The 12,608-nt window shown below is 34.8% G+C and overlaps 2 protein-coding genes across 3 annotated transcripts; one reads left to right on the forward strand and one right to left on the reverse strand.

Moving 5' to 3' along the window:
- Positions 1-1,829: 1,829 nt before the first annotated feature.
- LOC125839993 (ADP-ribosylation factor GTPase-activating protein AGD5) lies at positions 1,830-8,201 on the reverse strand. Its single transcript, XM_049518977.1, has 11 exons — positions 7,934-8,201; positions 6,464-6,522; positions 6,227-6,317; positions 5,102-5,156; positions 4,916-5,006; positions 4,576-4,810; positions 3,957-4,164; positions 3,358-3,545; positions 3,042-3,278; positions 2,862-2,920; positions 1,830-2,251 (listed from the first exon to the last, which is right to left on the reverse strand). The coding sequence occupies exons 1-11, from the start codon at positions 7,982-7,984 to the stop codon at positions 2,098-2,100; spliced, it is 1,428 nt and encodes a 475-aa protein (XP_049374934.1). The 5' UTR covers positions 7,985-8,201; the 3' UTR covers positions 1,830-2,097.
- Positions 8,202-9,721: 1,520 nt separating this feature from the next.
- Positions 9,722-12,287, forward strand: LOC125840174 (uncharacterized). Of its 2 annotated transcripts, none has more exons than XM_049519140.1 (4): positions 9,722-9,925; positions 10,747-10,817; positions 11,521-11,610; positions 12,019-12,287. In XM_049519140.1, the coding sequence occupies exons 1-4, from the start codon at positions 9,799-9,801 to the stop codon at positions 12,040-12,042; spliced, it is 312 nt and encodes a 103-aa protein (XP_049375097.1). In that variant the 5' UTR covers positions 9,722-9,798; the 3' UTR covers positions 12,043-12,287. The 2 variants fall into 2 exon arrangements, with proteins under 2 accessions (XP_049375097.1, XP_049375105.1); XM_049519148.1 differs by having other exon boundaries at positions 9,725-9,922.
- Positions 12,288-12,608: the final 321 nt, after the last annotated feature.

Genomic DNA, 12,608 nt, shown 5'->3' on the forward strand with positions numbered 1-12,608 from the left:
GACATAAATGAATTCACAATAATATATCACACGTCCACGTTAATGTTTTGTTAAAATGTCAATATGAGAGATTAAAATATCACTACGTAATTCGAACTCTAATGTAAATTAATGTTGATCTTGTCTTCTATTAATATCACCTTCACACTTAATCTAACTATATATGTATCAAAATATATATTTAACTAGCTTTGCTTTTATGAAAGAGAGTGTCACGATAGTAAAGATCATAAATCTATCTCAATTTATTAAAACATTGTATTAGATATACATACAAAATCGTTCATTTCAAAAGTTCTTTCAGATCTCAACCAAGTCTCCCTCAACTTAGCCTTATAGTACCAATCAAGTTCCCTTACTAGGTAACAAAAGTCAATTATAAAAATGTATTTTAATTGACTTTTTTCTTTCTTAAGGACTTTCTTGTCCGTAGAGGGACAAGAGTGGAAGTTTCCTTTCAAATACATCACACATTTGAGTTGTGTTTGTATACGAGAACTAAGCTTCAATTAATTTCGTCCACCAAACTAAGTAGTGGCAGCTACTAGCTCATGAGCACTCCAATTTTTCAACTATATTTCATGGCTAAGAGCCTCACAAGTCACAACGACCAAATTATATTGCTTGAATTTCAAACTTAAAATACGTAAGGTTTTTTACTTGGAATTACGTACACAAATTTAGAACTTTAAAATCCTTCACAGACTGTAGATAAGTAGATTTATCAGAGAAAAAATAGTACTATTTGTGTAGTGTGTACTATGATTCACATCGTGGGGTTGAGAATTTCTCGATGGTGATGATTATCAAGGAAAAAAAAGCACATAAATTCTAATTCATGAGAAACTTCCTTCACTTTTATCTTACTACAAAGTAAATTTACAATGACTCGTTCCTTGTTCTGGAGGCTTAATATATCGGTAATCTTTCAAACTTGATGATAAATTTTATTTAAACACTTGAACTACGATTTATTTTAATTGAAAACGTAAAGACATATTATAGTGTCCTATTAGACACTTCAGTTCAATCTCTTTTAAAAGAAATGTTGTGAAGGTTCTCAAATTTCACTTAAAATGTCACGTTTTTAACTATATGAATTAGCCTTAATAAGTCGTAGACCCTCATGCTTGTTTCAATCGAGGAAGTTGTATATAATTAAAGGAGAATGCCATTTTTGTGGTTAAATTATCTACGTAATGAGCACTTGAGAACACGCACAAAAATAATTTCAAAATTTGAACCAAAATTTTCTAAATCGATACGTTGTTATGTTTTTAAGTGTTTAATTAAAACAAACTATAATTCGAGTGTCTAAATGAAATTTACTCACAAGTCTAATAGGGTGTTGTCAGAGGGTAGGGATGTACCCTTACTCCTAATTTTATAATGCGGAGGTCAGATTCCCCCTTCATGCTCCTTTTGGCTTATCTATTGAATCTCTCTTCGAGGGAACCTTCGCGGGGCGGGGGGCGCAAAGGCGTGTGAAAACAGAGTCATAGATCTTGGTACCGTCCATCAAATGGATTATTGACACGTGTTTGATCTACTTACCATTTTCCACAGGCAGATTTGCGTGGATTAGTTTTTTTGAGTAAACACTTCAATTTGTATGGAATTCTTAACACATTATTAGTGTAGTCTAATCAACTTCAAAATGCTATCTAAAACAATTATTTGCCATTGAATTTAAAATAATTTGACAGTGCTAATCTCTATGGGACGATTCTTTAATCATCTTATTTCCCAGATAAAAATAGAATATAGTAGTATATTTTAATCAACCCAAAAGATGGTACTAATCATATAATTGCTACTGCTAAAGAAGATTTAAGAGAAGATCACTCAGAATATTAGAATTAGAAAACAAGAATACAAGAGAAAAGGAGGAAAAGAATCGAATTCCATCCAATCTTGAGCACTTATTTTTCCAGATACAAAAATACAAATAAAGCCATCACCTGAACGAAAACTCAATATTTGGTCCTCTACATTTAGTTTACAATCTCCAAAACAGGAGTAGAACAACAAAAGCTAATTTCCTGTGGAATAAAACAATTTGTATACTAATAACTAGTATGCTTCCTCGTTGGGTTTTCAACGTTTTGTGAACATGCCCTGTGTCAAAGATGAAAAGTCGAATTCTTTTGTTGACTGCGTGGAGCTTGATGAAATCGGGGTAGCTGCTTGCTTGCTTGGTCCTGGCGGCACAATACCGTTGGTGGAAGTATTCTGTCCCATTGAGTAGAAGCTGCAGAATAAAAGATCAACTATGAGCATCAATATTCAATCCTAAGACTAAAAGGTGAAAAATTAACTAGAACCCAAAAATTTGTTCCTCCTGGATACAATAAATAGCACAACTATCAAAATTTGTTCAACTGATTCCATAACCTACATCAGTATTAAACTAAATCACACGGTAAAAGATGACTGGCAGCTGAGCTCGTCAATGTAAATTTAGCTAACAAATGGGGTAAATAAAGTGTACAAGCCAATAAAAGCAATTGATAATCCAATATAGGGGTCTGTCCGTGACCCACTATTAAAATTGATCATACACCTCTGGAGATGTAGCTATGGATTAAAAAAAATACTGTTCAACAGGGTCCTGTCCACAACCCATTATTAACCAGAGGAGTAAGAGGAGAGATACTTTAAATCAAATGGAAGAAGCAGTTAACGGATACACTACATTGTGCATTAAGGGGTCATAATTTAAGAGATCTGAATGACAAATAATTGGCAGGATAGATGCATTGCATTAAGTTGTTGAATTTATGGTCCAAACAATAGGCCCTCAAAGAACAATTCAACAGTTGAAGTTTTACATTAACCAACAACGGATCAGAGGTTAATACCTGGATGCTGGAAGTGGCACAGAGTTTCCAACTACATGTGTTGGTCCCATATTACCTACCTAGTTTAGAAGAAAAATAAACAGCTTTGAGTAGAGAAACTTACAGACAACTTCAATGCTAAATCAGATATCCATGTGTTTTTTTTCTGTTTATCTTTGATAAATAATACTTGTGTCCTACCTGCATATATTTCTCCAGCTCAGTCTTACCAGCTGCTGGCATTATCACTCCAGGGAACTGATAGCCTAAATTTGGCCAATTCTGATTCACCATATTGATTCCATTAGTGCTTTGTTGTGCATTTACAGGAAGTCTTACAGCATCACCTGCAGCAGCCGCAGCCATCAGTAAAGACTGTTGTTGCGCCAGCATAGCAAGTTGTTGTTGATGCATAGCAAACGGTGACACCATATTGGACTGTAAACGACAACATCAATTGTTAGATAAAAGAAAAAGATGGACATGACCAAAAATCCAAATTCTTGTTGTGTTGTACCTTGTCGAAAAGGCTCATTATATCGTTTTTAGCATCTTTCTGTGGCTGCTGTGATGAGGCAGAAGGCACAATTGATGGTAAATCCTTGAATAAATCATCAATTCCAGAAGCAGCAGCAGATTGAGACTTCTTCTGATCATCAGAGTTTGTAACCCCAGTATTTTCTGCTTTTGTTGCTTCTTGAGCAGCTGCAAAGGCACAACTTACTTTATAAGAGAAAATGAGCAACAATAGGTAATATGATAACTTCAATTTAAATCCCAATTGATTCCCAACTAGAGTATTTGACCTTATCATAGCTTTATATGCCATAAAATACAAACTTCTAATCTTATTATTATTATTTCATATATTTAACTTTTTTCACATTTATATATATTTGGTATGATGATGTGACATGAGTTGAATTGAGGATTCATATACAATCCCAACTTTTTTTGAAACCGCGGTGTAGTTGTTATTGTTGATTCTCAAACTACCTGTGTGCCATCTCTCAGAAAAAGAAGTAAAACACTTGGAAAAAGACAAGTACACCCTCTAAATGTTAAAAACTGGAAGAGAAAGAATAACGTTTCAAACAAAACGGTGACTTGACATACACTGGAAGCCTGCCCAAGAGTTATCATCCGTAGAAGCTGCTTCTGAGCCATTGTCAGTTGGACAATCCATAGAAAGCATGTCAAATAGATCAGTAGCATAATCAACTTTAGGAGGATTGGTAGCTTCCGCAACCTGCTTAGCAGATTCAGTGACTGCAACTGGCTCTGCTTTCTGACTTGTCTGGTTAGCAACCTGACCTGAAGTTACCTGTAAGTAGTCAAAACTATAAGAGTCTATTCTAATCCAGAAAGTATCCAAACTAACTCAGAAGAAACAGCAGTTAGTAGCAGTTAAACAGAAGGACCAACAGGGGGCCATGAATACACCACGTACATAAAAACTAAGATGCCAAGTATGTAATGGCTAAAAAACAGTACGAACAAGAGCTGCTTAATTCAACAATCTGAGTAAAGAATCAATAGTCAATACCAATACACTTACAGTGCAACAATAACCCAAGAGCTAACGGCCCAATCAGCTCACATACATAGGCAAGTCGGGTAGATAACCAGCAAATGAATAAGATTTCATTCAAAATAGAACATTGAAACACTAATACTACACCTGGAAGGGAAAGTAGTGTGGATAAAAACAGTTTGACGAATAAGTTCAACATACATGATCTGGTCCTTTAGGAGGCACTGGTATACTGACTCTAGCAGCGGGTACATCTTGCTTCATTTTCGAGGCTTGAATATTTTTCCTCTCGTCAGATGCACCGCCCGAGCTAGTTGCATGTACACGCCCACTTCTATCATTGCTTTGTTGCCATTGCACCGAAGCCCTTTCTTCTTGAACCCTGGAAGGTGATTTTTGAATCCCATCCTTAGGGACCCACCTCTTCTCTTCATATCTTATCAAAACACAGGAAATGTCTTGGATAAGCATCAAATACTAGATTGAGTGAAAGAAGACTGCATAAAGGTACTAATTGTTAGGAGAGAATTAGTAAGCATACTTTGCTCGGATGAAATTCTCAATACCAACTCTATCATAATTTGGAGGCAGCTCTGCTTCCCAAAAACTATTTGACCTCTCATTTCCCATTGCTATATCAACCCAAAAGAGAAAAAGAAAGGTTATAAATAATTATCTATCAAATCAAAATCGAAACAGTGATAAGTATCAGAAACAGAAATCTTACAATGGATAAATGCAACTTGTTCAGGAAGCCATGTGTCTAGTGTAGCTGATCTGACCTGCAATTTCAAAGAATCAGAGAACAAAACAAAAAAATTGAACAATTAACAATCGCTCAAGAGTACAATGAGTCATTCTTCTAAAATGTAGATATTTTTATTGAATATGTAAAAGATGTGGGATTATATCCCATATACAAGTGACATTAAAAATAGTTAAAGAACCTACACAAAATATAGTGTCCTATAAAAGACGTCCGATCTTCTATGGAAATAAGAACATCATGAGTTCAACTAAAAATGAGACGCTATTCAATAGATATACAAAAGTAGACTCAAACTACAATGAGCCAGTGAACTACAACCATTTAAAAATAGGAGGGAAAAAAGCTATCCAAGGTTGAAGGATGATGAGAGAAATCTTGTCACATGTCCAAGTCAAGAGATACTTCACAACCACACAGTGACAGAAAGTGCACCAGGATTATAATGACCATGGATTGGTCTAATAAATTGCTAGCAGTTGTCAGCAAATCCCCCCCCCCCCCACCTCCCCCCGATGAAAACAGCAAAAAAGTTTCGCAGACTTTCTTCATTTTAAGGATAGTGGGTAATAGTTAAATGACTCCATTCGGTCGACATGTGTGCATAACAGTAAGATGTTAGAAATTATTCCTGTATCATCTTCATAAAACACAAAGATGAAGAAATGTAGAGTGATTTTCCTACCAAAGTACATAACATCTATTCCTCTAACCAGAAGACAATGCAATAACAGAGGAAGTTAGATATAGGTTGAATTTCAGTAGTAGAGTCATGAATTAATAGATATGAAATGTTCCCCATCCTTGTGATCTTAAATCAACATATATTCATCAGGGGTGCCCCAGGTGAAAAAGGAATGAGTTTTAAGTTTTCAGTCATACTTAGTGGCTCACAGAATTTTAACTCAGTCAAGAATATGAAGCAGCAATACTACAGCAGCAACAACAGGGAGCACTAAAGTTGACCATAACCTTTACTATTGCAATTTATCAATTGTGACAAAACTTTTGACTTCAAGTGCTCACCACCATTTCAGATTTTTTAGTATATGTGGAACATCTTGGTTATGATAAGGAATATATCACCTTTGATATGTGCACCCCTAGGCTTCTGTGGATCCCAGAGCATTGCATGCAAATAAATATTCCCAGGTTCACGCTTGCCCATCTAGGACCCCTGCATTGGTGTAAAAGAAAAATACAGTAAATACAAGGATTCCAAATAATTCCATACATAAAGCCAATTCTGTTCAATTTAATGATCTATTAACAAGCGCATCCGAGCTTCACTATGTCACGTTTCAAATACATCCTAATACGTACTTGGCTTTGCAATCTGCACATTCCCTGTTCTCGGGCAATTTAAGAAGTCCTTCTAGTATCTGTCAACAAGCACAACAATGAGTTACTTTGAATGTGCATGCACACATAAACCACCAGTAAGTAAACTGTGAAGGGATCATAATAGAACCCAAAACTGCAACGATGATAATCATCCTTGTGGTTAATTGTGTTTCTTGCTTTGATTTGAAGAAAATTTTACCTTTCTTCCTCCAAGGAAAATGAGTGAGAGGAGCAAGAACATATACCGTAGTTTTTATATTATTTTGGATAATATGTGCATGATACTACATCGGACTTAATGCCTCCAACTCAGGATGCTAAGAATTCTAAATTGAGGAAGCTTCCATTGAGAGCTTGCTTAAGCTGCTTTCATACATCCTCTAACTTATAAAGAAACTATCTTTCCTCCTACAGCTCTCCATCAGGGAGCTCTGGATAACTCTATTCAATGATAAAGTCACTTCTAACTAGTAATTTCAGTGTAAAAAAGTTGACAAATGATGAAACGCTTTGACTTTAGGTTCTCAATACCAGCTATATGCATATTGGAATCAATTTAATGAGCTAAGAAAGGAATAATATGGCAATAGTGCCTTGGTACTATGAACAAATTTCACCTTATGTCTTTAAATAATTAGTAACAAATAAAAAATGATGTATATCATGAAAACCCTTCTCTTGGATGTATCATATACTACTAAGGGATGATAAGAAGGCGATTTGGAAGACAGAACCTACATACACTCCTTGACTATCCGGCGAGGAAGGCACAGTAGAACTTTTGAAGGAGTGAAAGACAGAAATGGAAAGCCAAAGGAGATCTCTTTTTCAATTTGTATCCATTACAAAGAAAAGATTCCTCTTTGTACAAATAGACTTGGACAGTCAGTACAAACCTTATGTAGTGTTGACACTGTCTCAGTGTCATATGCAATGAAGTGATCTAAATTATCAAGATTAAAAAAAGAAGTTAAGGTACACAGCAAGATGCTTGCTTTAAGTAATCTAACAACTGACTATATATGAAATTGCAATAACTAATCTATCTGTGTCTGTCTCAGGACCTATCACGGTTTTTTGGAAAACTCTCACTCAGTAAGCATATGAGTTAAAAAAATCTTCTTTTTTTATCCAATTGTGTGTAAGTGTCTATTTTTCTTCTTCTATTAGGAAAAAATGAGCATCCAAAATCATAATTCAAAGCACCTGCTTGAACTAGATCATCATTTCACTGCTCGAATTATCAGAATAAAACTAGCAATAGGAGTTCAAAAAGAACACAAGTGGAAAAAGGATCCAATAAGCCCCAAATCTCAAATATTAACTGATAAAACCATATAAGATGTATCAACCAAACTCAACCAATAGTCAAACATCATCAAATCTTACTAGATCAACCACAATAAACTGAAATTCAAAGGAGAAATCATGAATCGGAACAAAAAATACCTTTCTATGCTTCGCATTAAGCTCTTTAGTAACATTAGCCTTCTCATTCATGGTGACGATAGCAAGGGTTTAAGCGAATTGACCGACGGAGAGAGAAGATATCGGAAAATGAAAATCGCCGATCTGATTCCTCCCCTCTCCGACGCGTAAATATCTATCAAAAGAAAAATGCAACTGGATGAGAAAGGAGGAGGAATCGTAGCAGTGCCTAGTTGATTTTGACTTATTTATTTGTTTGCGAATTTTACTTTGTGTTTCCCGTGTGAATTAGTGGAAGTAGGTCCAACATGAGTAAATATTTTCCTGAGTAGGTCCACCATAAATATAGTGTTAATTCATGTAACCTTATTTGATTTTACGTAAAATTAATTAAAAATTGAGAAATAAACGAGTTATTAATCTATTCAAATTTAAACGGATTGAACTAGGTCATAATTTTGTAAGTTAATATAGTCACACCCAGTGTTATAAAAGGCAGAGGCGTGAGACGAGGCATTTTACTTAGTATAGGGCGAGACGTAAGCCTCGAGACGTAGGCGTAAACCCTACGAATTTTTAAATTTTTAATTTACAATATAGTATAATAGTATAATAACACAAAATTATAAAAAAAATACATCAATAGTTTGAGATATTACAAACATAATTAAGGAAACTCATAGAAAATAAAACTTCTAACATGATTATACAAGTATAAATAATCTAATAACTTAACTTTCTAATAATAAAAGAATCATTATTTCTAAAAATATATTTTTTTATTATACTATACAATTTACCCCCTAAAAGAAAATAATCAATAAAATCATGAATAAAAATCAAATTAGTTTCAAATAACTAAATAAAATGTGATAATTTTGAGACATATGACAAAACTATGAAGACTAATGATAAGTGAAAAAGTAAAATTTCGCTATGTATTTTTAAAAGAAATGTTACGTACTAAATAATTACCTGCACAATGTTACCAAATAATAAAGATACGATACTACAACTTGTTATTTGAGTTGCTCACAATCTTCTTATATCTATAGATTAAAAAATTATTAAGTATCATTCAATTATTCAAAAATTACAAGGGTCAACAATGTTAACTAAAGATTTTAACACATAATTTGTGTAAGATCTATTAGGCAAGCCCCGACAGCGTTGGGCGTTGGATGTGCTTAAGGTGTACAATCAGGCGCTTAGGGCGTAAGTCTTACAGAACTAAGTCCCACAGTTGAATTTCGGGACGTTTTGCTAGAGTTCCGCCCCAGGGTGAGCCCCGAGGCGAGTCCCAACAGAGTTTTTTAAAACACTAGTCACACCTAATATAAACAAAAAAATCTATTCATCTCAACCGTCATTCTTTAACAAACTTTATTGATTTAGTTAAATAACACTATTGTTTTTGATGGTTTGGAAGCGCTAACTTATGACAGTGGAGTGCAAACTAATTTGAATAAAGGTGTTTAAGTTTAGGTTTGCATATAAATTAGTTGAGAAAGTGATATTAAAATGTACCCAAAAGATAGGTTAGGTCTAACATAATCATTTAATTATATGAGCTGTATAAATATATGATTAGTGGTTTACTGTTAGCTGTCTAAGAGCTACGTTAACAAAAATCTCGTTTTGAAAACAATATTTATTCGAAATTTGTTTTTAAAATTTACTAACGTGTCCATTTTTAATCTCCGTCAAATATTTAACGATGCTAACTTCACAATTAGGATTTGGGCCGGGTCAGCCCAGGCCCAGTACACTCAATAGCTACCGGAAAAGGGCATTTGGGTCTTTTGGTCATTGTCTTCTTCCTGCATCTACTCATTTCTAGGAGCTCGCTCACTCAGTCCGGCGGGTTCTCACGGCAGAACGATACGATGGCGGCGTGGACGGCGGCGGCGAGGCAAGCAGCGAACCTATCTCGATTTTCGGCTTCTAAATCAGTTAGCTCAACGAAGCAAGGCGCTTTACTTATCCAGCGGCGCGGTCTTGCCGGTGGTAGTGGTAAATTAAACTAATTCTCCTGAAATTTGTGAAACTTTAATATGTTCGCTAATTGTATTATCTGATTGTAAAAGAAATAGTAGAAAGCCATGGCATTTTCTTGTAATGTCGTGATTCACGGACATTGGAAGTTCATATAGGCATTTGTCTTCCTTTTTTTCTTTTTTAGTTGTTTTGGAAAGTGAAAACTTTTTATGCATATTCTTTGTTTGCGCTAAGTCATGACGTATGTAAGCTCGCCTGCAAAAGTCATGTGCTCTTCTGTTAAATCTCATTGAGCCTAATAATAGTTACTTGTACTGTTGTACATGATCAACAGTTACAAATGTTTTGCTCTATTTGCTGTGTTTTTTCATTTATTTCTGCTATAGTACCGTTGTCTTTTTTCTATTTACTGCTCTGGATTTCAAACTAACAGAGCAAGCTGAAGTTTCTTATACTACTGGGCTGAGCTTGTTAAATTGGTAAAGGAGAATGCATGTTCTCTGGTAACCGGAGTTTCCAAAGTTCCATTGCATTTGTTACACACCTCAAAAAACCTTTCTGGAAAATCTAGCAAGATAGAAAATTGTGCACTTCCTATAAAATATATAGTTTACTGCTTCTACTTAGTTCAATATGCAAATTAAACATTTTATATTGTTTTCTTCGTCCTAATTGGCTTATGACCTCCTCCATCTTTCTATATATTGCATCCAAGATTGACTTGGAAAGTGGGGGAAAAGGTTGTGTAGAAGGGGTAATCAAAATCCTGGCTTTTTTTGTGTGTTCTACCACTAAAGAAGTGAGACGATAACTAATATTCGTTCTTTTCAATGCAGACCATCATGGACCTCCAAAGGTGAACTTTTGGCAGGATCCGATGAGTCCATCAAAATGGAAAGAAGAGCATGTGAGTCTTTCAGACCTTTGTGATGTCTTTTCTACATGTTTAAATTACTATGACTTTTTTTGGTTGTTGGCTTTGACATTATCAGCTTGCTTGGCTTATGAAATTTCTGCAATTTGCTATGAAACTTTGAATGCTAGATGTCAGATAGAGAACTATTACCAGTACTTCTAATTTTCACCTATACATGGTTGACAACAAGTTTAAGTGGGAATTGGAGTGCCACTTTTGAATTGGGGATCCAGAAGAGCATATAGAGTATTCACAGTTCACCTGTGATTGTGGGAAATGATTTTCTCTCTACTACTTATTTCACATTGAAGTCTGTTCAATATCTAGAAAGTTTTACTCATTTTGGTAGGTTCCTTTCATATCTATACCAAGGTCGGGCCTGTTTTGGATAGGCTCATCAAAGTACGTATTAGTACAGATTAGATTGACAAAATATATACTTTGGGCAACTTCAGCTTCTAGTTTTGATTGTGAATCACCAAGGTTTGGAGTCGTATCTTCAATAGTTCAATGACTTGAAGTCTTTTCAATTGGGTGCAATGTTATCTGTGGATATAACATGAGTGAATTTGTTAAATTGCTATAAAAATTCACGCTGTATACTATTGTTAGTGTAATTTGATTATATTGTTTTGGTTGTAACTTGGAATTAGAATTTCTAGTCTCCAGTTAACCACATCTCTGGTCCTTGTAGTTTGTGATCGTCTCTCTTACTGGTTGGGGGTTGACCTTCTATGGAGCTTATAAGTTCTTCACAAAGGGAAAGAAAGAGAAGAAGGAAGAGGTACATTTCTTTCACGTTTAGCAACTTCATTCAATTTTTTTTGCTGTTGCTGGTAATGTTAAAGCATATATTTCAATGTCATTATCTCCTATATGTCCATATTATAAATGCCTATGAAATATTTTATCTATTTTTGCCAGCTATTAGCTGATTGAGATTTGATTAAGAATGATTTAATAATAGAAGACCAAATGATCACCATATGGTTTTACTACATATGCTAGGTAAATCTTACCTTACCTTATGAAGAAAAAAGGTATATGTGAGTTAACTGAACGTAGCAAGTTTATCATGTATATAGTGTATATAGACATTTCACCTTGTACAGCAGACTATTCTCAAACTGTTCTTGAAATACGATGTTTTCTCTATCTAATATCTTATCTGATTTGCTTCATCTTATGGCAGAAAGTTGGTGACGGATCCCACTAATATTTGACGTGCTTAATTGCCTTGAATAAAGAAGTTAGGAGGGCTATGTGGTCCTCAATTTTTGCCATGAAGAATGTTAAATGGGTTTTCCCCCATTTCCTCCACTTTTCTTATTGGGACTGAATTGCACATGAAATATTGGACAATCAACTATGTATATTCTTCTTTTGCTTTTTTCTGTAGAATGTTGGTTCATTTAGGAACATTTTGCCTGCTAAGTATATGATGTTTCTTCTTTTTTGAAACTACTTTAGTTACCCATTTGCATAATTATCATGAGTATGTTGAAGAGACCACAGTTTTCTTCTCATTCCATTTACGCGTCATTCTAACCCATTTGAATGTCTATGCCTGGTTTGATGGAGCTTAATGAGTCAGATGCAGCAAGCTCATTAGCTTCGTCATACTGATTCCATCCGTTGTGCTTTTGGTCATTTGGTGCCTATTTCCATTTATGTTAGACTATGGGAGATGGTTGGTAAAAAAAATACCTTTTCACACAATTCTAGCTATTGAAGGTGGAAACCAGTGACAGGAGACGCAATGTAATAAGTTGGTAGAAACAT

The sequence above is a fragment of the Solanum verrucosum genome, unplaced genomic scaffold, assembly GCF_900185275.1.
Source record: "Solanum verrucosum unplaced genomic scaffold, falcon-dt-bn FXZP01000277.1, whole genome shotgun sequence".
Taxonomy (NCBI): domain Eukaryota; kingdom Viridiplantae; phylum Streptophyta; class Magnoliopsida; order Solanales; family Solanaceae; genus Solanum; species Solanum verrucosum.

Excerpts from the sequence above, each read along its gene's own strand:
- LOC125839993 (XM_049518977.1), bottom strand. The coding sequence starts at position 7,984 with ATGAATGAGAAGGCTAATGTTACTAAAGAGCTTAATGCGAAGCATAGA. Across the intron at positions 6,523-7,933 it reads TTAATGCGAAGCATAGAAAG|ATACTAGAAGGACTTCTTAA; the intron begins GTATTTTTTGTT and ends GCTTGTTGACAG. Across the intron at positions 2,252-2,861 it reads GTGCCACTTCCAGCATCCAG|CTTCTACTCAATGGGACAGA; the intron begins GTATTAACCTCT and ends TTTATTCTGCAG.
- LOC125840174 (XM_049519140.1), top strand. The coding sequence starts at position 9,799 with ATGGCGGCGTGGACGGCGGCGGCGAGGCAAGCAGCGAACCTATCTCGA. Across the intron at positions 10,818-11,520 it reads CAAAATGGAAAGAAGAGCAT|TTTGTGATCGTCTCTCTTAC; the intron begins GTGAGTCTTTCA and ends TGGTCCTTGTAG. Across the intron at positions 11,611-12,018 it reads AGAAAGAGAAGAAGGAAGAG|AAAGTTGGTGACGGATCCCA; the intron begins GTACATTTCTTT and ends ATCTTATGGCAG.